Source organism: Melopsittacus undulatus, chromosome 1 (genome assembly GCF_012275295.1).
Source record: "Melopsittacus undulatus isolate bMelUnd1 chromosome 1, bMelUnd1.mat.Z, whole genome shotgun sequence".
Lineage (NCBI taxonomy): Eukaryota > Metazoa > Chordata > Aves > Psittaciformes > Psittaculidae > Melopsittacus > Melopsittacus undulatus.
The window spans coordinates 128,160,797-128,186,744 of NC_047527.1; the positions used below are offsets into that span (position 1 = coordinate 128,160,797).

The window sequence follows — 25,948 nt, forward strand, 5'->3', positions numbered from 1 at the left end:
AAGAACACTCTAGACACTGGCCTGGTTTCTTATACAAACATTTAAGAGACAGCTTCTGCATAGCTGAGATTGTTAAAACCTTACTTTTCAGACAGCACCTGAGGCTCTACATTGAAGCTGATGCTACATAGGTTGTTGTGAAAATTAACAGGTAAGCCACTATAACTGAGGAGCTGAACATTTATCTTGCATGTAAGGCACACTGATTAGAAGGTTTTTAGAAGACTCATTACCAGCAAGTGTTAAATACTACAAGTTACTCTGTGGGCCAGACTGAATTCAGAGAACCAGAGATAATAGGACTATAAAGATGATATATAGCTAGCAACAGTTGGGACTTGCTTAGGGATACATGTAAACACAGTCTGGAAAGGACACTTAATAGGATAAATAAGGGGAGGAAAAAGAGTAAAGCAAACAGTACATCAAATGATGTAGAATAAAAGTATTCAAGTCTTTCCTATAGCAAAGATACCTGCTCCTGTTACCCTTTTTCCAGTGTTATTCTATGTAATGTAGTAGCTCTTTGGATATATGCTAGCTTTAATTCTCCAGAGACAGTTGTTTTCCTAGTTTTCTCCCCTAACAGACTCACTGTCCTCTCTCCTTCACTTCCTTAGGTGTCAATCACAGCTGAAGTTTCTTCTTGGAATGACAGAAAGTTGTGGTCACTCTGGATGGGAAAAGATGTTACAGGTCCAAATTACAAAATCTACAGAAATTACAATTGCTCATTGAGAAACTGTCTTAGGAGCAAGTCCTGGAGGCTATAGTTTCCTTGTGACAGAAGGCTGAAAATGATGGGTTGGGCAATTAGCCATCAAGTGTGACACAAGGTATAGCTCACTATGCTGTTGAGGACTATGGACTCAATGAATGACTGCATTCTGTATGATGTAACTGAATATAGTTTGAATGGAACTAACATATCACATTTTTGTTCCCAAGCAGGTTATTTCCTGAGTAGGTATTAAAAACACTGTGTTTGGGCATTTTTTTTTTGTTTGTTCTTGTTTATTATTAATTACACATTATGTTCATGGAAATCACTCTGTAATTATACAGACTTAAATATACAGATTTACTTTGTTATTGATTTTAGCCTTGGCCTTTGACATTCATACATCTGTATATCTATTTGGTATTTTCTACATTCTTCTCTATGTATATCTACTAGATTTGATAGGAAGTTCTATTAAAAAGAGAGAATGCAATTGCCAATTAATACGATACCTGTAGCTTGTCTTAGTGATGGAAAGGTTTTATAAGGCTAAATTAAAATCCATGACAACTAGCAATATTTATTAAAATTAGCTCAGGTTTGTTGGTACAGAAATTAAACTCTGGCATGGCAAGTGTATTGTCACTTCTAATTTAGATAATTTTTTTTTTACTCATTAGTCTTACTTTGTGTATACTCTTTCCTCTTAATGACAGCAGAAAGAGAATTTGCTGGCTACTGAGTTAGCTGTCATAATGGTAAGCTTGTTTCAGGCTCTCTCAAACTACAGGTTTTGTTACATTATAAGCCAATTCAGCAACAAAGCCCTCTTAATAAGTACAGTTCAGCCGTGTTTAAAAAGAGACATAAAATGATCAGCTCTTCATATATTTGTTCAGTGTTGTAACAGCACAGAAGGTCTTGGTGCGGCAAGATCATATGTTGGTTCAGCTGGATCATATGCTGCCCACATTTGCTGATTGTCATGGTGATTTACTGTTGTGACCAAAACTTTCCTGCTTCCGCACACTAATAATTGTAGGCTATTTGCAACATTCATTGCCAAAAGCATTGGAAATATACTCTAAGGTACCAGTAAATTTAACAACTGCCATGGAATTTCCTGGACATTAAAACTCAGTCATCAGTAGTTTTAAATTGTTGGAATTATCCTTTACACAGTTTTGGCATGTTTCCATATTATTCCCAGGGGCAGTTCAGTGATTAGCACAAGCCAGTGGTCATTTGCAGTTTGCATGCAGCCACCTAGTTTGGAAAGTAAGAAAATACAACAGTAAGGATCTGATTTGTTGTGTGCCAGTGAGCTTCATTGGCAGGGAAGGATCCTGAGAACAGAAGGCTTTTGTAGATCCTCATAGTTCAACTGTCAAAAATATCATACAGTATATGCAGAAACATATTTTTCTTGATTTTTCTTTAAATGGGTTTGTAGTTGCAGTCATAAGTCTTTGTAAAATCATGTAACAAAACCAAACTTACGTCTTCTAGCAGGAAGGAGAGAAGAAGGAAGGAGTGGCAGTTGATCGTACTAGTGTCTTGGTTAAGAGGCTCAATCAGGTCATCCTGACTTGCCCTTGGGAAGGAATGACTTGTTACCACTGATTACTTTATGGCCCTCAGTACTTGACTGGGAGTGGATTACATTGGATTAAAATAATGAGTGGCTCTTTACTTTTCAGGATAAAACCACAATGCTCATTAGGAATGATAATGTAAGACTACTTTAGCTATATAATGAAATTTACTTTTAATGCTTAGAGAGGAAGAGGGTTGCTGAATGTTTTAGGCAGATGAGGTTAATTTAAGTAAGTTGTTTGCTCTAACTGTGTAGCTCTTCAGAACTTTTTGGTTTAGATTAAAAAAGGGAGCTCTCTTGAGCTGAGAGACAGTTCCTGCATAAAATAGTTCTCTTCTGCTCATTTCTGTACACAAGAGAAAGCCTGAGAATAGTAAGCAATGTATGGATTTTTATACTTGCTCTATAATGATATTGTTCCTTTATTCCTGTGTTTATAGGCTTTTCATTTTACATATCTTAGGATCTGAGCAGAATTATGATCCTGCTGCACAGATGGTATTTATTAATTTCTCAAATTTTCTCAAAGTGGAAAATACTTGAACACTGTCTCTAAATATGTTTTTCTTCTACTCAGGAAGAAAGTTGAAATAACTAAGACTATAGATTTCATTGGATTAGTCCAAGTTAATAAATTAAAAATAATGAAAATATCATTAATAACAAAGACCTTTCAGCACTAACCATTATGTGAGGATCATAGTCTGCTTGTCCAAACATTAATTACGTTTCATATTTTCTTTACATAGCTCTACAACTTCTGGAAATGCTCCCCAAGTTAAGTACTCAATAGAAAACTGGGTGTAACTTTAAACACTGGAATATCAGAAATAACCCTGCAAGGGTAACGGGAACAAGGAGCCAGGTGTGGAGACAGGAGAAGAGAAAAAGAATGTGCTGGTTCTGTCCTGTGGTTTCAAAAATGCAAACAACAAGGGGAAAAAAAAAGTTTCTTGTCAACCTAATTGTCATTAAAACTCTGTACAGCTCAACTAGTACCTGTAAATGAGACTTTTATAAGAAAGTCAGTATAAAGCAGTGTACTGTTAACCCCATTACTGAGTTTATTTTTTCTAGATATACTTATTTCTGTTTAAGTTTTAAAAAGTGGGGCAGAATTTCCTGCAATATTCCTGGCTCCTCACAGTAAAATGTTTCTATGACATTCCCAGTCAGTATAGAATCAGTATGTAAACTATTCACTGACTCTAATTCAACTTCTCTAGATTATTAGTTCCCTGAAATGAGTACAGAGAGTCACCTGATTTACCAGATATTCTTTCTTAACAGAAAAAAGGCATATGCAAAATAATGCCTAAATCAGCAGTACTTCTGTATAACTCCCAAATGTGAGTTGCACAAATCACAATTTTAAATTGCACTCCTCTTTCTTCATCTCCAGGGAGGCAGAAGAGAAATCATAGATAACCAAACCAGATTTCTTCTGTGTTATTTGCACTGCAAACAGCTAGAACAAGTCAGCACACAGAATTAAGCTGAAGGAAGTAAAATTTTTGCTATGGACAGAAAGAGTAGGATAAAGGCTGGAAATGAGTCAGAGATGACCTTAAGATAACAAGCAGTGTTTATAATTCTTACAAATTCCTCCCAAATGACAAGATTTTTGTTGGTCTCATAGTGATCCTGTGAATCTCAGGCCCACTCAGGAATTTCTGTCTGTTTAGTAAAAGTCCCCTCTTCCAAAAAGCTCTCAACTTGTGAAATGAGAGAGGGGCAGGAGACAGAGCTGAGGAGGGGACTGTGCAGGACCTGAGGAGAAGAAATGGGGCAGAACACATGCATGGAACAAAAGAATCTCACTCCTTTTGGAGTAAGGGCAGCAGGTGTGACTGCTGACAAGCAAGAGCTTTGGAAGATGCATACTGGGTATGGAAGCATGTCTTCATTAATATGGCACATCACATATGCCAGGGATAGGGAAAGCAAACTCTCGATATACAAACACATTTTTCTTGAAGATCTCATCATTCAGTGGCATCACAATTCGTGACTACAAAGGCGGAAAGGCTGGATTTCAGTAATGAGGAGAAAAGCGATCGCTAATGGTTCAAGAGAATTTATTAAGGGAAGATGTGGTCTTTAGTTCAGACCAAATAATCTGCCTGGGTAGTAGCCTAGAGGTAAAATGAGAAGAGGCTAGTTAGAGATCTACAACACACATGAAGGTGATCTGCAGAGGAATTAAATCCTTTTAATTGACCACATGACATCAGTCACAGTCATCTTTTGCAAGATCAAACATGTTGTCAAACCTGAAAAAATACTGCTTTAAAAAGAACAGTAATAATAAGAAAAGCACAGCAAAAAATCTTAGTGTAAAGAAGGCTCCACAATTGATGAATCATGACTGGATGGGTTTTGCTTGTTTTACACTGAATATGACACAGCATATCTACTGTATCCAAATTATCAAACAGAAAATACTGAGACATGGATTAGGCAGAGTCAGGTGAGGATGGATTTGCAAAAGCTGCAGATACTGTGATATCAAAATTTTAGGTGCCTGTGTGCAAAAGGCCCAATGACACATAAGGAAGTTCTCCATGCCCTCTGTGATTCTCTATGTGCTGAACAACTGAAATCTTGTATTTGTTGTTAAATAGGTGGCTGATCCATGGAAGTGGATTTCCAATAGCAGGTAGTGGCAAATGTTCAGAAGATGTGCTTTCTGCCCAGCAGCATGAATTTTCCTTACTCGTTAAACCAGAGAGCTGAAGAGTAACCACAGTACCTCACTGGTGCCATGCAAGTTTCCAGGGCCTCAGAAGGGAACTGGGAGATGAAGTCCATCATGGGAGGCTAAAGCCTACTTACTCCAGAGTTGGAGATGGCAGATGAGACAGTGTAAGTATTCTGACAGTATCTACGTAGCACAGAAGGTCAAGAAAGAGACTTTGTTCAATCTCAGTGAGGAAGCAAAAGGCAAACTGGAAGCTATTAAATGAAAAAGTAGAAGAAGAGGAGCCTTAAACAATAACTGTAAGTTTTCAACACAAAGATAATGTAGCTGAAGAATTTGTTCTTCATATGGAGTGATCACTGCATGTTTGTGTTGACAGAAGAGGAAACCAGTGAGCAGGGAGAGGCTAGGGGTGAAAAGAGTACTGAAAGCGATTGGACAGTTTCAGCTGGAAGAAACTGCTTGGATAGATGGATGGGTTTGGAGTGCATTCATCTCCAGTTTCTGCCCTAAAATCCAAAGAAAGTGGATGTAGAAGGAAGACATGGTGTACAGTATTGATCGTGGTTGTATTTGTGTGCTTGTTTTGCATGTTTGTTTGTTTTCCAGGACACTAGAAAGTTCTTGTGAAGAGAGAAGAACTGAAGAGTGACAGAAGCTATTGAATAGCTGATGTTCTCTGTAGAGGTGTTTGGGCAGGAATGTGACTGCAAAGCACTGACCTCATAAGGTTCTTTAACTATATTTTTTCAAAAACCTTGTTTCCTGAGGACATATTTTCAAAACATCATTGGGTTAACCCCTGCCATACTAACAAGAACCTTAACATCATTAAGGTTTAGTCAAATTAATTTTATCTGCATACCTTGGCTTCAGCATACTTTGCATCTGAGATAGCTTCCCAGGAGACTAACTGAGCAAATTAAGCCGGTGAACAAGAAAGCGTTGTGCTACCGAGCCCCAGTGGAAGAGGAGCGTGCGCAGAGCTCACCCGAGCACGGGCACCTACTGCGAGGCGGACACCACTCTCCGCCCGCTGGTTGGCTATGGCCGGGCTTTGCGCTGCCCTTGTTTTCCCCGCACGTTAACACCTGAGCCACCGCTCATCACCTCCACCAGCAGAGTGGGGCGGAGACGCTCGCATGTCCGGGGCTTCGGTCACCATCGCGCGAGCTCCCGAGCGCTCGTGCAGTGCTGAAGGCCCGGCCGGGCCATGCCGACGGACGGACGGACGGACGGACAGGGGCCAGCACCACGGACACTGCCTCAGCCTCCCGGCACGGGCGGATCCGGCGGCACCGAACCGTGGGGACACCGACGGGGTGCTGAGCCTGCAGCTGAGGTCGCTCTCTGGCGGCTGGGCCCCCCCGGGTGTGCTCAGTGGGAGACGGAGGAGCTCTTCCCGGCTCTCTGCCCGCATGCAACCTGTGTTTACAAAGGGCGACTCCCAGGCTCCCGAGTTTAGTGTTGGAACTAAGTTGATCGCGATTATCCCGGGGGAAGAGCTCTCCTGCTGCTAAAGAGAACAGAGCAAAACGGGCGGGAGAAGAGGCGGCGGGTCAGAAAAGGGTCCCTGTGGATGATTGATTTGTCAGCAGTTAGGCAGTACCTCTTACTTTCTTTGCTGCTCCTTCCCTTTAAACTGTTCAGCCTAAAACGCCGGTATAATAACTCGGGGATTTATGCCCTAACAAGATACGAATTGTGTCCTCCTTCATGGATGCCCCGGGTGCTTGGCGAGCGGCAGCGATATGCCCAGTGACTTCCTTCTTTCCCGCAGGTGTCCTGCTGACCCTGTCCCCGGTGAAGCCCGGTGTGTCCGTGTCCTCTAACCCCGGTACTCCTGACCAGGGCTCCCTCACCCCTCTTTGGGCGGCCGCGTGCTATCTCCGGTTTCTCTGCTGGAGGACCTGCGCTCGTCACGGTTCCAGTCCAAGGCAGGTGGGGATAGGTGAGAGACACAGGCCCCATAGTACCACACAGGTAGTGTCCTCCTCCAACCCCTCCCCGAAGCTCTTCCGTCGCGGTCCCCCCACTCCCGGCGCCCCCCGCCGGCGCCGCCTCTCCTCGCGTGACCTTCCCAACATGGCGGCACAGCCGCTCCCTCAGCCCGCCGCCGCGAGGGGCCTCCCCGGCGAGGGGGCGGTGACCGATAAACCGGGCGGGGCGGCCGAGTGGCTGGGCTGGGCTGGGCGGGGCGGGGCGGGCCGCGCACACTAGCAGGCGCTCGGCCAGCAGACGGCGGCCGCGTTGGGGTGCAGAGGCCGCCGCACACCCTCCCGCCGGCGCAGAGGGAGCCGGCTGGGAGCCGGCGTCGCCTTGGCGGGGCAAGAGGCGCTGGAAAGCACTGGCCTCCCCCCCACACCTGCGCCCTCCGGGGGCGGTGAGTGGGTGTAGCCGCCGCCGGTCACCTGGATCCCCACCCCGTGGCACCTCCGCCTCTGTCCCCGCCCGGCTGGGGAAGGCGCCGCCGCCGAGAGTGAGACCGGCCGCGGGCAGCAGGGCTGGGGCGTGCGGGTGAAGCAGAGCGAGAGCTTGCGGCGCCGGTGGGGCCCTGACAGTCGGGGCGAGGCGGGCAGGAGGGCGGCGGCCCCCGGCCGGTGGAGCCTGCTGTGAGGAGCAGTGGAGCCGCGGCAGGATGAACCCTAATGTCACCTACGCCAGTCGCAAGCGGCGGAAACCTGTGCAGAAAATGTAAGTGGTCCCGCGGGGAGGGAGGCGGATAGGGGAGACCGGCTTTCTCGCGGCTCGGCACCGAGCCGTGGAGGCCCGGGGGGGCCGGCCGGTGCACAGTGTAGTGCAGGGGCGCCCGGGGGAGGTGGTGCCCAGGGGTGCCGGAGAGGTTTACTGATCTTAGCTTTGTTTCTTTAAAGAGAAAAGTGGTGTCGGAGCGCGGAGGGTCGGGGCTGTGGAAGGAGGGAGCCGTGCCGGCAGCGCGGCGCAGCCGGCTGACCTACATTGGGAGGCATGTGAGGTGACTGCTCCGAGCGATGCCTGCGCTCTCCCCACCGGAGCGGGTCCCGCCTGTGGGTCCTGCCGGTGGGTGGGTGGGTGCGTGTCGAGCGGTCACTGCCGCGCTCCCCGCACTCCGGTACTCCCGGCCCGCTCCGCTCCTCTCCGCAGTGCTGTGCGGCTGTCGGCGCGCTCAGGTGTCTCTGCCGGCGGCGCGGGGTCTGAGCCAGGAAAGGCTCTGCTGATTCCCACCCTGCAGGGCTGTGTTTAGCTTCTTTCGGAAGGCTGAACCAGCTTTAAACGTCCCGGTACTACAATACATGTTATTTGTTCAACTCCAAACAAACTCAAGTGCTGAGACCGGTCGAAAGAAGGGGAAAGAGGAAAAGAGGAAAAAACCCAAAAAGGTTTGTCCTTATGGTGGCTGTTTGTTGGATTAGTTTGTCATTTTGAAACTGTAAGAACAGTTTAGCACATGAGTAATTTCATATTATGCACCTGCTTTAGGTTGAGTCCCAGACTTCGAAGGCTTCTCTGAAACGCTAGCTTCAGAAGAGTGTTTTTTCAGGCTAGGGGGGATGCTTAACTTGTACTTTCAACTGAAAGTCAATAATCTGTAGCTCATAAACTGAGTTGCAAGAAAACTAAGCAAACTCAAAAAATCCCATGTATTTCTGCGGGGTACTTTGGTACATGTAAAATAACTGCCAAGACCTCAAAAGCGTTGAAAGAGAGAATGACAAATATTTAACGAAGTTCTATTGTGAATTACATGTTTTTAGATTTATAGCAGTCAACTGTCCTGTGGGGGAGGGGAATTAGCTCGAGTGCTTGCTTCTTTACATTTGGAGTTGTTAGAATGAATGCATGTACATAACTGGGGCTTCACCCTGCAAATTAACACAGAAAGTCTAACAGCTTGAAAATCCCCTTGCTAGAAGATACATTCCCTGTGAAAACAGCAGTGTTTGGTTTTTTGATCGTTATTTTCCAAGTAAAAATGTAGAGGTACTGGGTTAAATTAATTCTGCAGATACAGAAGAATGATACAAAGTGAATGTGTTTTTTCCTGAAGAAATAAAGATATATTTGTGATATTTTTAGATTAGCAATAACTAACGCAAATAATTCTGGAGTTGTGATTGTGAAAGAGCTAAGTGTTCTGCCTTGCTGGTAAAACTGCTTAATGTCATGCTTACTATTAAATTCTGGTTAGTTTTGGTTAGAGGATGTGAAGTCTTATGGTAGTATCTACATACGTAATCCTTTTCTATGTATCTCCTCTTTATGTAAGTTGGCCCAGCTTCTCTAGTTAGTTGAACTTGAAGCCTTTTTTTATTACTAATGGATCTGTTTATCTGTAAGGCACTTTGCCCTGTAGGACTAAAGGAGAGAGAAGTGTGTGTTTCTTAAAAGTATTAAAATAGTGTGTGCCTCATAAATTGAAGTGGAGGCTGGTAACTAACCCACCTTTCTTGGGTTGCTAGAAATTGTTTTTATGCAGGACAAATTAACTGTGCACATAATGTGTATGTGTTTCTTCTCTCCTAAAAATGGCTATGCTCTTTGTTTGCTTTTGCTGTTAGACCAACCTTACAGGACATTGCAAACCGGTCAGAGGGTTCCCATTGCCCACATACATAATTACAGACCATACTTTTAGGCCAAAAAGTGAGAGAGGCAATAAGCTTTTGTAACTGATTGGGGAGGGAGGGAAGATGTACTTGCTGCTGGTTAATAAAGGTTTGACACTACCATGGCTTTACGTATGTTTGAGATTGATGTTTCCTCCCGTGGTAGAATTCATAGCTTCCTCACTCTCACCTTTTACTTTTTTAACTTATAGAAAAGGTGATACATTGTTGGGACTGGTATCTTTTATAGAAGAGATTGTTTCTGTAGATAGTTCTTCTAATGTTTTATTTCCTGCCTGTGTAACTCTGAATGGAGCATGATAATTGGTAACCTGTGGCAGCAGGCAGCTAGTTTATAGACACAGAAGAAGCTATTAATATAATGTCATAGTTGCCATGGAAAAAAAAATGATGTGAATTAAATACTTCTTGCTTCAGGTACAAATAGCTCCTTAAAGCCATGTTAGTAACTCAAAACCACTTTAAGAAACTTACCCCCTGCAGCTCCCTGTTTTGATTATGTGTGTTGTGAAGAACCAAACTTAAAGGGGAATCTCAGGCTGTAGCATGGCAGTGCTGAGGGTTGAAATGTGTTGCTTCAGTTCAGTAGGGAATTACAGTATCACAGCTGAAAAAGAAAAGCATGGGGGTCCTTAACAGGCAACTCTTTCTGCACTTCATCATCTTATCGGGGGGAGGAAAAGTTTTGTTTTGGTTTTTTTTTTTTTTTAAAAAAAAGCCCACTAAACCATGTGCACTTCAATTGCATGTGCTGTGCTACAGAAATCGCTTTCTTAAAGCCTGGGAGATTTTCAGTTTCCTTCCAATGTAATGTTTGAACCCTGCGAGTCCCTCTGGTGGCAGCACATCTGTGGGGCCTCTCGCACCCCACTGGAGCTTGGGCAGCAACGGATGGCCCCAACTTCTTGCTTTTCCCCTTTTTTCTTTAGTCTTGAATTCATTTTCTCTGGGAATTATTAACTGACATGCTGAATTAATATAATAGTATTGTAGTAGGAAGAATAAAATGCAGATTTTGTGGAACTGGTGATAGCTGCATATAGACTCTAATATTAGGTAAAGGATATTAAATAGGTGTAGCTCCACCCTGTAGTTTTTGTAGTTTTCTGCCTGCTAGCTCTGGTTTGCTTTGTTTTTCTCACTGTTTTCTCAGTGTTCCAATAAGAAGTGTTTTGCACAACTAGATAAATGTGAAAGACAAGGAGTGGGTTAGGGAGGTGTAGATGTTTCATGCTATGCACACATGAAAGGCATGTTGGCATGTTTCTTTAGCATTATGATATGTTTTTGTTCCATGTTGTCTTAAATGTATTAATGATATGAAATACTCCAGAGAAAAATGTTTGACTGGTTGAGCCTTAATTTTGAGTAGCTTTAGTAATTTCAGAAAGCAGTGCAGAGATATTTTAATGTAAAAAAAAAAAAAAGTAAATTTTATGTATTCTTTCAAGACAAACAAACAAGAAGTGCCAGAACAAACTTTTAAAATGGAAGTCCATGAGAGAAGGACAAATAATCATTAAAAGATTCCTTTGTGTAAAGCAGGATCTGCTACAAACAGCAGCTTGCACCTCTTTCTTGGAAAGGAGACAATAAAACTGTTATTGCACGTAGAATAGACTTATTAGATATAAGTGAGAGCCTTTCCAGTCTTGGGGTACCTGCATATTACATGTGGACTGATACTTAAATTCACTGGTTTTAAGGCTTGTGAGGTGGTTTTGGTTGGTTGATTTTTGGTCAATACTTCTTGCATATGTATACTGTTTAGAAAGAGAACCTGAAGCAAATGGGGGTAGGCAGATGTAGATATCATGTTCAGTAGATACGAACATACTTTTTTTCTTTTTTTTCCTGTTTCAAAACAGCTTTGGGTTGTCGTCTTGAACAGTAATAAAATATGTTAAAAGCAAGTGTGAAACTTTAATTCTTGTTTGATTTTCTGGCTGTCTGTATCACTCTGGTGGAAGTCCTTCATACACCAAAACAACCTGAGCAAACTATGACATTGTTTACTACTAGAAGACAGTTGCCCAGCATCAGATGAGTAGCACGCTGCTGATTGAGGTGGGGTTTGCTTTAGTAAAAACAGCTTCATCCTTCCAGTGGCCTAAGTCTTCTCTGGCTTTATTGCCTGCTAAAGAAGTCACTGGGTCTTGTGCCCCTTCAGGATGGGTTGACAACAACTTTTGGTCAAAGACGTCAGTCATCTGTATTGTGTTTATTGCTTACAAAGGTATTGTTAGCTGAATTTTTGGTAATTGTAAACTTGCTGTGTGAAAGAAGAGTAAACGTGTAGAAGTATATTTCAGTTGCTAAAGTAAACAGAATTTTGGAGGATGTCACCTAATGAAAGACTTGCTTAATGTTAGCTCATGCATTTCATATACCTGACCTACGTTGAATTAAACCATATAAATAAGAATAACATATGTTATTGCATGTCCTACTAAATGAGATAACAAATATACATAGCTGTAAAGATTAAATCTGTTAGCTAGGTGCCATGTATACTCTTATATTCTTCTTTCCTAAACAATAAAACAGTTCTGATGAGCTCCAAATTAATTTTTTTCTAACTTCTTTTAACATGTAGCTGTGTCCTTAGTGCTTATCTTGCACATTGTTGTGTTTCCCAACTTAATTCTACACTTCAGTATTGTTAATCAGTTACCATGCCTTTTAGTAATTGGTCTTTGATTTTTTTTTCTCCTTTTCGCAGTTTTTGTTTTCATATTATGAAAAAAATAAATTTGCGTTTTCATTTTCTCAAAGAGCTGCTTCAATGTCCCTTTAAAAATACAAATGAGCATGTAAATATTGAAACTTGTTTTGGCCTTTTTATAATAATGAATACTCGGGTACTTGTGCACTTTCTTTGCAGTAATTTGGTGCTGTTAATGTCTGTAAAGGTGCACATGGTAAGCATATGTAATAGAAAGTTCTGATTAAGTATTCTATAGCAGACCTGTGAAAATACTGGTCAGCTAATGTTATGTGAAATCCTTTAGAATTGTAAAACAAGAATTAAGAGTGCTTGCTTGTCTTGCACTGTTGGATGATAAGGATTGTAGCTCAGTTCAGAGGCACTGTGTAGAGACCTCTGGCCTTTGATTAGGGAACTCAATTTCCTGTGAAAGGTAAAAGATCATGAACCGAAAGATCAGCTTAAAATCCACCCCCTCCTTTAGTCCTTCCCCCTACCCCTTTTTTCAAAATTCTTTTAAATAAAACACATACCACATACATGGATTTAATCTTGACATAGCATGTAATTTTCCTTGAAGGTAATTTTCTGCAACGTAGCTAGGGCTGTCTTTAGCATCAAGGGTTTACATAAGTGGATGGAAAATGGTTTAGCTTGCTACTCACGCCCCCGGCGCTTCCGCCCTCATTCCCTTCATCACTGAAGGATGCTTTTTTATATAATGGATTTTAGTTGGGTGACAAGGGAGAAAGCTAGGGAAAATTAGGGAAAAACAGTGTTTGATTTGGAGGAAGAGAGCATGGTAAGATTTATGTTGCAAATAATGATGACTTAATATTCAAAAGTGTTGTATACTACACTTACAGAATCCTTATGCTTTGAACTAGTTAGGAGTAAGAGAAATCATTAGAAAGTAAAGCAAAACCTCAGTCTAACAGCTTGATGAGTTGCATATAGTTTAAGCACTTAGACAAGTTAGCTCTTAGAAGTTTTAAGCAAGTGGAGGACAGTTGTGAAAATAAAAGTTGGTATTTAGTGCTTTTTTATTTGTAAAAGATAGCATGCTTTGAACACTTTGCATCGGGACCTGCACTTTTCAGAAGCAGACCTGTTTGGTTTCATAGTAGTGAGCTGTTCACTGATTGTTATACAAATGTTACCTGCTTCAATTTGGAATTTATTATCCTGTCTCTATTTGTGGCAATTTAATATGTAAAGATTATGAAATAACTGTTAATGTTACTGGTAACTTCTAGTGATTTTTAAACTATATATTTTACAAGGGTTATATTTAAATTGTGTTAATCATATGGCTTGTATAAGTAAATATTCTGCCAGAATAAGAAAATGTGAAGAAATCTTTACTGAATTATTTTAGGTTTAATATTTGTATGGGGCTATGGTAAGCTGCAGCTTTCCATGTCAGGGCTTGTGACCAAACCACACATACATTTGTTTGTTATCCATTTCAATTGGTGACGAACCTATGCTTTTTTTCCAAGAGAGAGAATTTTCATATTTCTTGATTAATCTACTTCCCCACTTTTCTAGTGTTTTTAGGATAAAGCTCTGCTAGAACTTACCCTGCAGCAAGCTTTATCCATCTAGGGAGTAAGTAGCTGCTGATTTCTGTGTATGAGCAGCATTTTGTGTTACAGCATCTTCCAAATTTTCAGGCTTCACATAAGGAGTGTGCCTCCTTCAATGTGCAAAACAGCAGTCACAGTGCTAGGGTAAAGGCAGTCAGACTTAAGTGCAAGTTTTTGACAAGTGACACTTGAATACACAATGCCTGTACAAAGAAGGGCTTGAATTTAGACAAATGTATTAACATTTTGAATTTAACATTTTGAATTTAACATCTTGAATTTAGCAAGAAATGTAATTAAAACATAAAGCCAGCTAAAAATAGGAATGTTCACTCTATCACTGTTTGACTGGAAATACAGAAGAAATTATTTTTCAGTTTGCTTTCAGCAGTGGCAAAAATAACTATCAGAGCTCTTGCAATTTCTCATTGTAAAATTGATGTAAGTGTGAAGTTTAGAAGCACGCTAAATGAAATACTGAAGAAATTAACTGCTGAATGTCTTCATGTTTAGTATTTTTGCAAGTGAAACATCTTGCAGAGCCAACATTCCTTATGAGAGCTGCATGAATTGGTAGCTGCTGCACACCTCAATTAGATATACAATACTGGAAAAGTAAGAATGATCACTAATTAGAAAACTTTAATATAAAATCCATATGGTTCATACAGATAAATGATTTGGTTTCAGTAGTGGTTTGTAATGACTAATTGTCATTCAAGTGAATAGGGATTTAAACCTATTCCTAGAAGTCTGTGTATGATAGAAGGTGTAAGTATCCAAGTATCTGGAATTGGAGCTTAGAATGTGTATGACTGGCAAAATTGCAAGTTTGCAAAAGCTTCGTTATGTAATTAATCAGTAATAGTTTTTTTAAATTGTTTGTTGTAAGGTAAAAACATGTCTTCATGCTCAAATGGAATTCTTTCAGCTGAGAAGTGACTTAAAGGATGAGCTCAATAGTGTTTACTACAAATATTTTTCCCTGCTGACAGAGCTGTATTTCTTGTTTACTTGTGCAGTTTTGTATGCCTTGTGGTCTAGCAAGTTGCTAAAATGTCTGTTGTATGCAATTGACACTAGCGTGTTCCAAACATTGGCAAAAATTAAGGACCCTGTAAAAAAACTGTGACATGTAAGAGTGTGCTGTCAAATGCATTTGTACACAAACATTGCTAGATATTATTGAATCATTTGTAATATGACCATCTTGAGGAATTCAAATGACATTTGAGTGAAAGTTTAGGAAGCTTTATAAAAACATGTTGAATGTCAGTGGTTTCAAATGTTCATTACATGTTCAAATAGACATTGTAGCTGTCACTACTTCATTTAAGTGTGTGTGTTGGATGGGGGATTAAACCATTTTAGATTAATTCCACCCCACAGGGAAACAGAAGTCACTTGGAAGAAACATTTTGCTTGTTAAGGTTTAAAAGACAATTTGTAACATTAGGTGTGGCAGATATTTACCTTAATTTTGGGAAGTGACTTAAGTTTGTATTGTGTTTGGCTTTTTTGCCACAGAGTAAAGCCATCCCCAGCTGAAGGAGTCAAGTCCAATCCATCCAAAAGACACAGGGACCGCTTGAATGCAGAGCTGGACCGCTTGGCTAGTCTTCTACCTTTCCCTCAAGATGTTATTGCCAAATTGGATAAGCTGTCTGTGCTTAGGCTCAGCGTCAGTTACCTGAGAGCCAAAAGTTTTTTTGACGGTAAGGGTTGAGATTTTATTTGGACTGCTTGTAAAATACTGTTCATACTGTATGCTGATTTCAGCTGTTTAAATACTTAGAACTGTTAAGTTTATCTGTATTTTAATGGAACATCCAGTTGTGTGGCTATTTGCAATGTAACTGTATAAAGTAAACTTTCCAGTTTCTTGAAAACCAAATATAACTACTTGTATTTCACTTAAATCACCAGGCTCTCAAAGCTTTGCATTTGGAAGTAATATTTTCCTTAATGAGTCTTTCAGTCCTTTTCTTTAGACCATCAAAGATACTTAAGAAATTTCTTTTTTTTCCCCTTTGTTGCTGTTCAAAACATGTCATATGAGTTTCTGTGAGTTCTTTTGCGCAATAATGCATAAAAAGTGACTTTTTTGATACAGTATAATTGCTAGTGCCCCTTCCTATAGTTTATTGCAAAGGTGATTTTTAAAGAACAGAGGGAAAAGTCTTTCCTGTATTCAGTTCCTGATTAATGCAGAGCATGAGGCATTAAGATGACAGCTAAGGTTCTCCAGTTGTGTGGGCAGGTTTTCACTGACCCCAGCCCTGTCAAGGGTAATACAGCAGCACTTGCGCTTCTGGCCTAATTACTACTCCGTATTCTGTTGCACCACCTTAGAGCTGACTGAAGAATCTTACCTCTCCTTCACTTCCTTAGTTGTTCTATGGGATGAGAGATGCAATGGCTGGCCTCATGCCAGTTTCTTTAAAGGCAGAAATAGTCTGGTCCTTTTTATTGCTGGAATAAAGTAGGCAACTTGTACTTAATAATTGTTCTTTTCTATCAGTCAGTGAAGTTTTATGATATACTGAAGATGGAATTATATTGATCAGTCTTAGCTAAGGAATCTTACTTGCATGGAGTTGATACAAAATCGCAATTTTTTTAATTTTTATTTATTTAACAAAGCATTTTGGACATTAAAATAACCTCTGTCCTTACCAGTTTAAGACTTAGTGTTTCTGCCTCTTGATGGTGACTTCATACCATGGTTGAAAGGACTGAAGAAATTTAGCTGCCTAAGATAGTTCCACTTTTTCCTGCAGAAATACAGGGCACTTATTTTCTTTTATTGTGTCTCAAGGCTAGAGTTGGCGAAATATTTCTAGCAGTGTTTTTTTTAAATGAAAATATTTGCTCCCATGAAATGAAAGAATTCTCCTGGCACATCAGTTTCATGAAATTGTGTCCTGAAACAAATACAAGGTTACAAGTGTTTTGCCTTAGGTGGGATGGAGTGATAAAAGCGAATCTCAATTTCTCATGCAATGAAAGTGCTTGATTTTTGTTTCTCCCCCCACCCTGACAATTTGCACTTTAAGGTCCTAGAATAAAAGGATTAAGGCTATGATTTCTGTATGGGGGAGGGGAGGGAGGGGGAGCTGTAAAGAGACAAAAATCACACCAAAATGTACATCAGTTGCTTGGTTTTAATTTGAATGAGAAGGAAACTTTCAGCTGTTAAGAATGATGATGAATTAGATATATATTAATGGCAGAGAAGTTACATTTGCATTTCAGGTTGCACTTTAACTACTATGGATCCAGAACTAAAGCAGACTTAACCTGTTTTTTTCACCTCAGTAGCATACTATTAGGATGATATCCATGTTAGATGAACATACGCAGCTAATGTTGCCTTACTGGATCACAGCTGTAGAATATAGGGTATTTAATTGTACTGTAATGAATTAAGTAGCAGACTTTTAATTTGCCTTGCAGGAAATTACTTTTTAGACAGCAAGTAAATGTGTATACTAGGTGCATTACAACAGACTATTTTTCCTATAGTGTCCATAAAATAAAACCTGATAAATGTGAAAAGATGAACAATTTGACGTTGCTTATCTTGTGCAAGACATTTTGAACAGTGTAAGATGAAGCAAGTTTAATTTACACCTTCAGATAGAGGAGCTTCAGTAAAAGCTCTCTAACCTTTGGTGGCTTTTTAGCAGAAAAAGGCTTTTTTTTATAGTTTTCAGGCCTTTGAACTTTAGGACTGTGAATCAGGTTGATAGTTGCAATCTATCTGAAGGTGTTTAAAGGCTAACATTGATCACTGAAGATAAACAAAAGTAACTAATCTGTAACTATGACAGACCCAATATATATAAAATTTTGTACTGTTTTAATGTACTTAAATAACATGGGGTCTATCTTGGTTAAAATTTACCCTCCAAAAGATAAATTAGTTCTTTGAAGTACAGAACTAATCGAAATATTCTGGAAACTCCTGGGTTGGTGTTCCATGATCTATGCAGTGCTTCTCACAGAACTGCTTTTTTTAAGGAATGTTTTGTGTAGTTAAATGTATGCTGAAAGCCCTGTAGAATAAATCTGACAAATGCAAGAGTGAGCACTGACTGTCACCTTGAGTGCCTAGACTGGGCCAACAGGTCCACTTTATTAACACAGCATGCTGAAGTAAAGGGAAACGCTAAATGAATAACAGGATGCAAATGGGGGGGTGTGTAAATTCCTGCGGAAAGTAAAATATAAAAGTGTAATCATATGATCTTGCTTGAAAGGAAACCCAAGTTTTTGCTGTAACAATAGATATTTTTTCAAAGAAAACACTTGCATTTTTCCAAGTTTAAATAATCCAGAGTTGAGCGTCTGTTTTCTGATGGCGGAAGGGAGTTGAGGGGGAAAGAACCGTTTTGTGAAAGACATCTCAAGAAGTCACATCAATTTGAATGAATGTGTTACTTAGATGTGTGCGAGTGTTTGGTTTTTTTGTTACTTTAAAAGCTAAGAGTATATATATGTACAAAGAAATAAACAAAAAAAACCCCTTCCCCTACCCTCCCCTCATTAAGGTGGTACAGAATTCTCTCCACAGCTACAGGCAGGTGACTGTTTTTTCTGAAACATGCTGAACTTCTACATGCTTACGGTATTTCAAGTCATACGAAATGGGTGTATGTTCACCCTCCCCCCCTAGAAACTCAAAACCTCTTTCTTCTGTTACTGATCCTGTTAAGCAGTTGCTTTTGATTGCTGTAGTTAGTGAAGGTATTGTGCTACTAAGTGACCCCTTTGTATCACTACCCTTTAGATACTAGTTCTGTGTGGTCAGGTTAGTCTTAAGTCTATCTCATGTCAGGCTTTCTGTATCCCCATGTCAAGCACTCTAGCATGGTCTTTATATATATAACTTTGACCTTGTAGTTAAGTAGGAAATTTCTGTCATGGCTTAAACTATTGTGTCTCAAGTCTGCTTTTTTTTTTTAATTTATTTTTAATATAAACTCAAAGTTCTTCTGTGGTGAGTCAAAGCCAATGAGTGACTTAAGGTGGTGTCGTTTCTCAGCGGTGCAATGCTATACCTGCCTGTACTGAAGTGGATTAGCAGTCCTCAAAGTCAAGCAGGTTAGCTTAAATCAGTGTTGGAGTATTTATTTTGTGCATGTAAGAGATTTCCTGAAAGTGGCTTAAGGCAAGCTTTTTATTTTTAAGAGACAAGGATAAATCAGGCAGGTGACTGCTGACAGTCAGTAAAGAAAGACTTTATATGTTGTCCTTGTATTATTTTACTCCGTTTTGATGCTAAGTGCCCATGCATGTGTGCATTCAGCGGTGAAAAATATAAAGTGGAATATGGGACAACAGCTCTTTGTGTGGGTGCAGGTTAGTGCGAGTTCAGCATCTGGAGAACAACTGGATGATCGTTAAGGCATAGCCTGTGTTCCCAATGCATACTAAAGGAAAAAGCTCTTTTGCCTCTAGCTTTGGTCCTTATAGGATGAATTGATAATCATTTAAATTCTTTACTGCAGTAAGGAAGAACATTTATAATAGGTCTTCTCAGGCTTTGGTGAAGTGGTTAGATTAAAATAATAAAAGTAGAGCTTGTACAATCACGTTTTTAATAATAGCAGCATAATTTTTCTCTTTAAAGGTATAGTGAGAGTTAAGGAGAAGCTTGCAGAATCTAAAATGAAATAGCTGTCCTATGCATGTGTATCAATACATTAGAAACAAAATTTAACATGTTGCTTTTTAATTATCCTTTCATCCACTTCAGTAAGAATTCCTGTGGTTGAAAGAATGTGTTGGGTTTTTTTTCCCCTTCTTGCCTATTGGACAGTATTCTGCAATTACAGAAGAAAGTTTCTGCTCAAAATTAGTTTAGAATTGGTTTCTTATGTTGTATGCAAGTGATTCTGGCAGACTTAGCAATAACAAAATAATTAAGAATTTTTCCTGTAAGTTTGCATTGCTTAATTTTACTTTGTAATATAATTAACACACATTCCTTGGCATAATGTAGCCTAAATTACCAGTGCACCCATTGTCATCACATAAAATATACTCTTTGATATAATGCATTTTTCCTGCGATGCCTGTTGTTCTATCATACTGTGTATTGGAGAGAACAAGGTTGCATATGGCTCCTGCTCTGGAGAGGATAGCTTAAGATGTACAGATAGATGGCAAAGATGGGCAAAGTGGAAGACAGTGTATTTATTCTGTCACATTGAGAAGAGCTACAACGTATTTACAGCCTAGAAGACATGGGTAGCTTTTCTGCCCAGTGTTAGGTGGTGGTCTGAAAAAAGCCTGAAAGTAGGAACAAACTGATTGAAGCTCAGTCAGTTAAGGCCAGGATAATGCAGCAGATGTGGCCTCACTTGCTTTTATTTCAGACTGTTTCTATATTTATTTTCCTTGTTTGTCTAAGGCAGCTTTCCTCATGTATTTTTTGAAAGTGTGACTTCCCTTTCATGTTACCCTCTTTCCCTGCTCTTCCTGCTGCATACATAGACACTCCTGACTCCCAGGTCAGGAAAATCTAAAGCTTTCCAGGGTAGAGCAGTGGAATCAGGCTGCACTTACTGCTTTCAAGTATCTGTGTTGATGCTATATAAGAATTTACCGTTGCCAGCGGATTCTGGTGGGCTTGACTTGTCTTACTTTGTTCATGACTGTCTTGAGCATTTTTGTATTCCCAAGGTAGAAAACATCCCACAGTTTGAGAGAGATTGTGCATTTTGTAGAGCATTATTCATTTGCGATACGAAGTTAAATGGAGAATCCACCACATCTCTTGGTGATTCTTCTAGCAGATATATCATCCTGTTAAAACATTATCTGGACTTAAATTTATTTGGCTTCCAGCCTTGAAAGTTATGTTGTTCTCTGTCCAATTATCTTTCCTGGACTTGGTATTTCTGCTGTGCATATGAATTAATTTTCACTTTTTTGAATGAGCTGCTTTGAGTCTTTAAGTCTTACCTGAGAGTGTAGGAGGGGAACAAAAAAAAATTGTGTGGGGGGGAGGGGGAAATCCCACAAAAGAGCTAACTGTGTTTCCTCTTGTACTCTTCCCCCTGGCCCCAATCCAAAACTATTACGAAATGTGAACCTTGGAATTGTATTTCAGTATTTCAGTTATTTCAGTAGCAGACAGTCATACCATTCAAGTTATTACCTAATCCATGATTGTTCTTCCATGCTGCTGTACTTGTGTTCTCCCCCCACCCCCTGCTCATGCCCACCAACGTTTCCCCCCTTCTGCCCCTGATCCCCTGAGATTCATACTGAGCATTTGTGGCTGTCTGCTACAGGCTATTTTAGCCCGTATTTACGTAACAGAATATAAGTAGGGATTTAGACTTTGAAGTCCTAAATTCTGATCCCCCAAAATGATGATTAAGAGCCATGTAGCTGTGACATCACTTTAAATCTCAAACTATGTATGTTTTCACTATCACGTGCTCATTCTTAGCCTACTCAGAAACTTTCTTTTTAGGACTGCTATGTCACTAAGCATGTCATGAAGCTTAACAGCTCTGTACTGCTAAGGGTTGATGCAACTGACATTTAATATACCCCAAACCGAACATCTAAAATTGACAAGTATGTTTATGTTGCAAAGAGCTCAGTATGCCAATTTATCTGTAGGATAAAGAGGAGAAACTGGCTACAAATACTGACAGTTAACATATTGTTTGGATTTTCTGTTCTGAATCTGTTTTCAATGATTAATGTTAATCATTATTAGAACTTCCTTTGCGAGGGAGAGAAATAAAAGGTTATCTCTTTTTCTCTGCCCTATATGTATTATTTACATATGGAAAGTCAGTGTAGGAAACTTTTATGTTTCCCAAAGCTGTTGTAAAATTTCTTGAAAACCCTGTGTCCCAGTATGCAGAGCATTTGTTTCTTCTCCATAGTCTCCATAGATTAGTTTTAAGTATACTGTTCTGGACTTTGCTCTGGATATCTGCTGCAGCAAATATTCTCTCAATTGCAAGGTCAGAGCCTGAAGTATAGTTTATACTATGCTAACCGTATATGTACTCTGGAGATTGACATTTTTAGGGTTAGTATGACACTCAAACCCAGACTGGGTAGCAAGGTGAAAAGCTATGTCAGGAAATACTGCTGCTTCTCTGACACTTTGTATTCCAAATCTTGTAATCTTTGTTAGCATTTTTATTACTATACTGTAGCGCCTAAAGATAATGAGATTTGGAGCTTTTTTGTTTTGTTATACAACCACAGTAACTGTTGATCCCTTCTCCAAATACAATTTGAGTAGCAAAGTATAATTTAGAGGTAGCACCAGGTTTTCAACATCTGTCTTCCATGAGCTTTTGATTCATCCATTTGAATTTGAAAAAGTATAGATTGTTTGATTGTGACCTTAAAAAATATGTCATGGTAACTTAAGACTTCAGTGTGAATTCACTTTAAAAATGTGTACAAATAATCTATTAATGCTGCAATAGCTTTTAATGCTCTGTGTGCCCTGATGACTCAGCAGTTTTCCTCCTGTGCTTGTTGATAGGAGAAATGCCTTAGCTTTTCCTGTTCGACTTTAGTGTTTTGGTAAGAAAATAAGAGTTGCTTGTATGATTGAGCTCTGTAGATGCTTACAGTTCTGTTCAGTTATAACTGTTTATTTTTTCCCAATTAAACAAAAATATTAGTGGTGTTAGAACAGTTTTTGTTTAATATATGCTTTCATAGAGCACTAACTAGTTGAAGAATAAGTGCTTTGTGAATCATCTTGGAAATCTAGCTAGATAACTAGAACCTCATTCTACTTACTAGAGATCGGTTGTTGTAATCAATTAATTTATAACGTCTTTTTAAAGAGAATCTGAAAAAGATAAGAGAAATAACCAGTTTCAAAAGTGCTTTTCAGGGTTTCAGGTGATGTTCCTGGGAAAAGCCTCCTGGGAGTTCTGCAGCTCAATACACAATTCCTATCCGATTTGTATGTTTTAGCAAGGTGTTCTGTTAATGATAAAACTTACTATAGGTATTCTAGAAACTTAAATGAAGTAAACTGAAGAACTAGAATAGTTATCTGAAACTGCCTTAAGAAAATAAAGGTTTACTGCTTGCCAGCTGCAAACATTAAAGGGGACATACAAATAGGAATTAGTTGCCCTCAGTGATGCATGCTAAACTCTTTTTTTTTAGTTGAACAAAGAGCTGTGCATTTTTTTCCACTGAATAATTGCCTCTTGAAATTCAGCCCGTGTGCCTTTTGAATAGCTCAGTACTTCACACTTTATGCATGGCATCATACAATATCTAATAAGCTGAAAGGCATACATGCTTGCCCCCTGAAGACACATTCTAACTGATTGCATAAAGTAGAAATTTACTATAGCAAGTCCATGAACTGGCTGGTCAAATACTGATTCCCCCATCAGACTGCATTGTCACATCTTCAGCAGTACGATTCCTGTGGGCTAGCATGAGTAGCTAGCTTTTTGTACCAAAGTATTCAGTTTCAGTGAATTTATTTTTGCCTTTTGGTGTCTTTAAGTCAAGAGAAACAAACTGGAGGATGTCTTTCCTTATTGATTTATATATTTATTTTTCTAATCATGCCGCATATATATTTTGCGTGTTTGGAGTAAAAAATAAGGGTAGCTCCCGGTCTCCTACTTGTTTGTACTCTTTGTCGTTTGGTGTACTTCTATCAAACAGTATGAGATGTGCCTAGAGAAAACGATCCCAGTCTTTCCTTGTCCTTACAACTGCTCTTAATTTTGATTTGATACCATCATGCTTTGCATGGTTCTATATATAGTTTCTCACCAGAGACCAGGCTGTTGATTCAGTCACATTAAAGGATGTTGAAATGTATCTGGTGTCATGCAGCACGCTGATACTGAAGGCTTTTGTTAATATGCTTTCTTGACCTATTTAATGGGGAACTGTAGGCAAGTGGAGCCTAATACTTAGTTCTGTGGTTTGTAGCTGATCCTTCAGAAGGACAGCAATGCAAATATGAATTCCTGGTCAGTATGATAATCAGGTGGCATAATGAGTTATTCCCAGTGATGTGGAAGGAAAAAGAAGTTGCTCTTTCTCTTCATGCACTTTAGCAACATTCGAATGTAGAGCACAGAGCTTATGCTCCCCTGCAGGAAAGGTTTGAGCCCCTCGGCTGTAAGAGGTTTTCAGGAATGGATCAGCCTGTGTCTTTCAGTCCCTCTTTCTTCTGTTTCTCTCAAGCTATATTTGCTGACTGCGGGTCCTCTGCTGGAATGCTTGCAATTACTTACCTTCAGTGTTAGGAGTGTCAGCTATCCTGAATTCCTCCATATTTCTTCTGACATGGATGTACAACTCTGAAATGGCTATCCTTCATTAAGTGAAGAAGTCCTTCCTCAGCTGTTACCCTGTGAAAGCGCTAGTCTTACTCATCTGTAGACTATGGGCTAATCGGGCCTGACAAACCTGACTGCCTTTTTTGAAGAATGCCTGCTTTTGTGGACAATGGGAGAGCAGCTGATACTGTTTCCCTTGACTTTAAGAAGGTCTTCAGTGTTGACTCTCATTGTTTATGTATCACCAACCTGGTGATTTAAGGTCTTTTGGGAGTATCTCTCCAGTTCTGCTCCAAGCAATTCATTTGTCTTCTCTGTGTAGTACAATTGAGGTCTGTGTGTTGACCTCAGAGGCAACCTGTTAAGTGCAGGGGATGACAAGAGGTTTCTGCAAGGAACAAGGAAGGACTAATCTTTCAGACTGAGGACATGCATGTGGCTTTAACAGGATGCATCTATGGGCCTTGACAGTGAAATAAGCTGGGAGTAAGTCCCATGTCCCAAGTAGAGATAATACAGTCTTGGGCTGGAAAGGAAGCAACCCTCCAAAAGCATGCTTGACTCCCTTGCCATGCTTCAGTCACTGCAGAAAGTTTTCTGTTAAATTGCTGGAAAGTTTTTTGATTTCGCATAAAAACCCAACTTCATCTGGTTGGTGAAGTGTATGGGTTTTTTTTTCCTCAATTTAAAGAAGACATATTTCTGTTAGTGCTTATTCATTGATATCATTAAATAGCAAGGGTTAGACTTGAATGGTCTTGTAAAGAAACCTTCCAAACCTACCTCCATACCATTTTAATGTAATAGTGTCAAAACTCAATCTTGCATTTTACTAGTAGAATACTTAAACTGTCCTGTTTCATAGATAGAAGGGATCTCTGGAGAACGTCTAGTCCAGTCCCCCTTTGTTAATGCATGTTCAGCTAGAACAGGTTGCACAGGATCATGTCCAGGCAGGTTTTGAGTATCTCTGTAGGAGAAGACTCCACAACTTCTCTGGGCAGGTTGTTCCAGTGCTTTGTCACCTTCAAAGTAGTTTTTCCTCACATTCAGATGGAACTCCTTGTGTTTCAGTTTGTGCCTGTTGTCCCTTATCCTGTTGCTTGGTGCCACTGAAAACAGTCTGGCCCATTTTCTTGGCACCCATCCTTAAAATAGTTGCATGAACTGATAGGATCCCTTCTTGATTGTCTCTTCTCAATGCTACAAAGGCTTAGAGCTTTCTGTCCTTCATCAGAGGAGAGATGCACCAGTCCCTTACTATCTTTGTAGTGTTCCACTGGACCCTCTCCTTTATTGAACTGGGAAGCCCAGAACTGGGCACAGTACTCCATATGTGATCTCATGAGGGAAGAGTAGATGGGAAGGATAACCTCCCTTGACCTGCTGGCCACACTCCTCCTAATGCAGCCCAGGATACATTGTCCTTCTTGGCTACAAGGGCACATAATAGGTAATTTGTCCATCCGGACTCCAAGGTCCTTCTCTACAGAGTGGTTTTCTAGCAGGTCAACCCCTAACCTGTACTGGTGCCTGAGGCTTCTTTCCAACGCAGTACCATCCACTGGCCCTTGTTGATCCTCGTTAGGTTTCTCTCAACTCAATTTTCCAGCCTATCAAGGTCCCACTGAATGACAGCAGAACCTGCTGGTATTTCAGCCACTCCTCCCAGTTTTGTATCATCAGCAAGGTTGCTGAGGGCACACTCTGTCC

The 25,948-nt window shown here is 40.1% G+C and overlaps 1 protein-coding gene across 1 annotated transcript in view; it reads left to right on the plus strand.

Annotated features, from left to right (window-relative positions):
• Nucleotides 1-7,273: 7,273 nt before the first annotated feature.
• Nucleotides 7,274-25,948, plus strand: part of AHR (aryl hydrocarbon receptor) — a 56,302-nt gene continuing 37,627 nt past the window's right edge. Inside the window, exons 1-2 of the mRNA XM_005152869.3 lie at nt 7,274-7,713; nt 15,450-15,637. Of these exons, the coding sequence (XP_005152926.2) occupies nt 7,658-7,713; nt 15,450-15,637 (244 nt within the window). The 5' untranslated portion in view covers nt 7,274-7,657. The remainder of the gene's footprint in view (nt 7,714-15,449; nt 15,638-25,948) is intronic.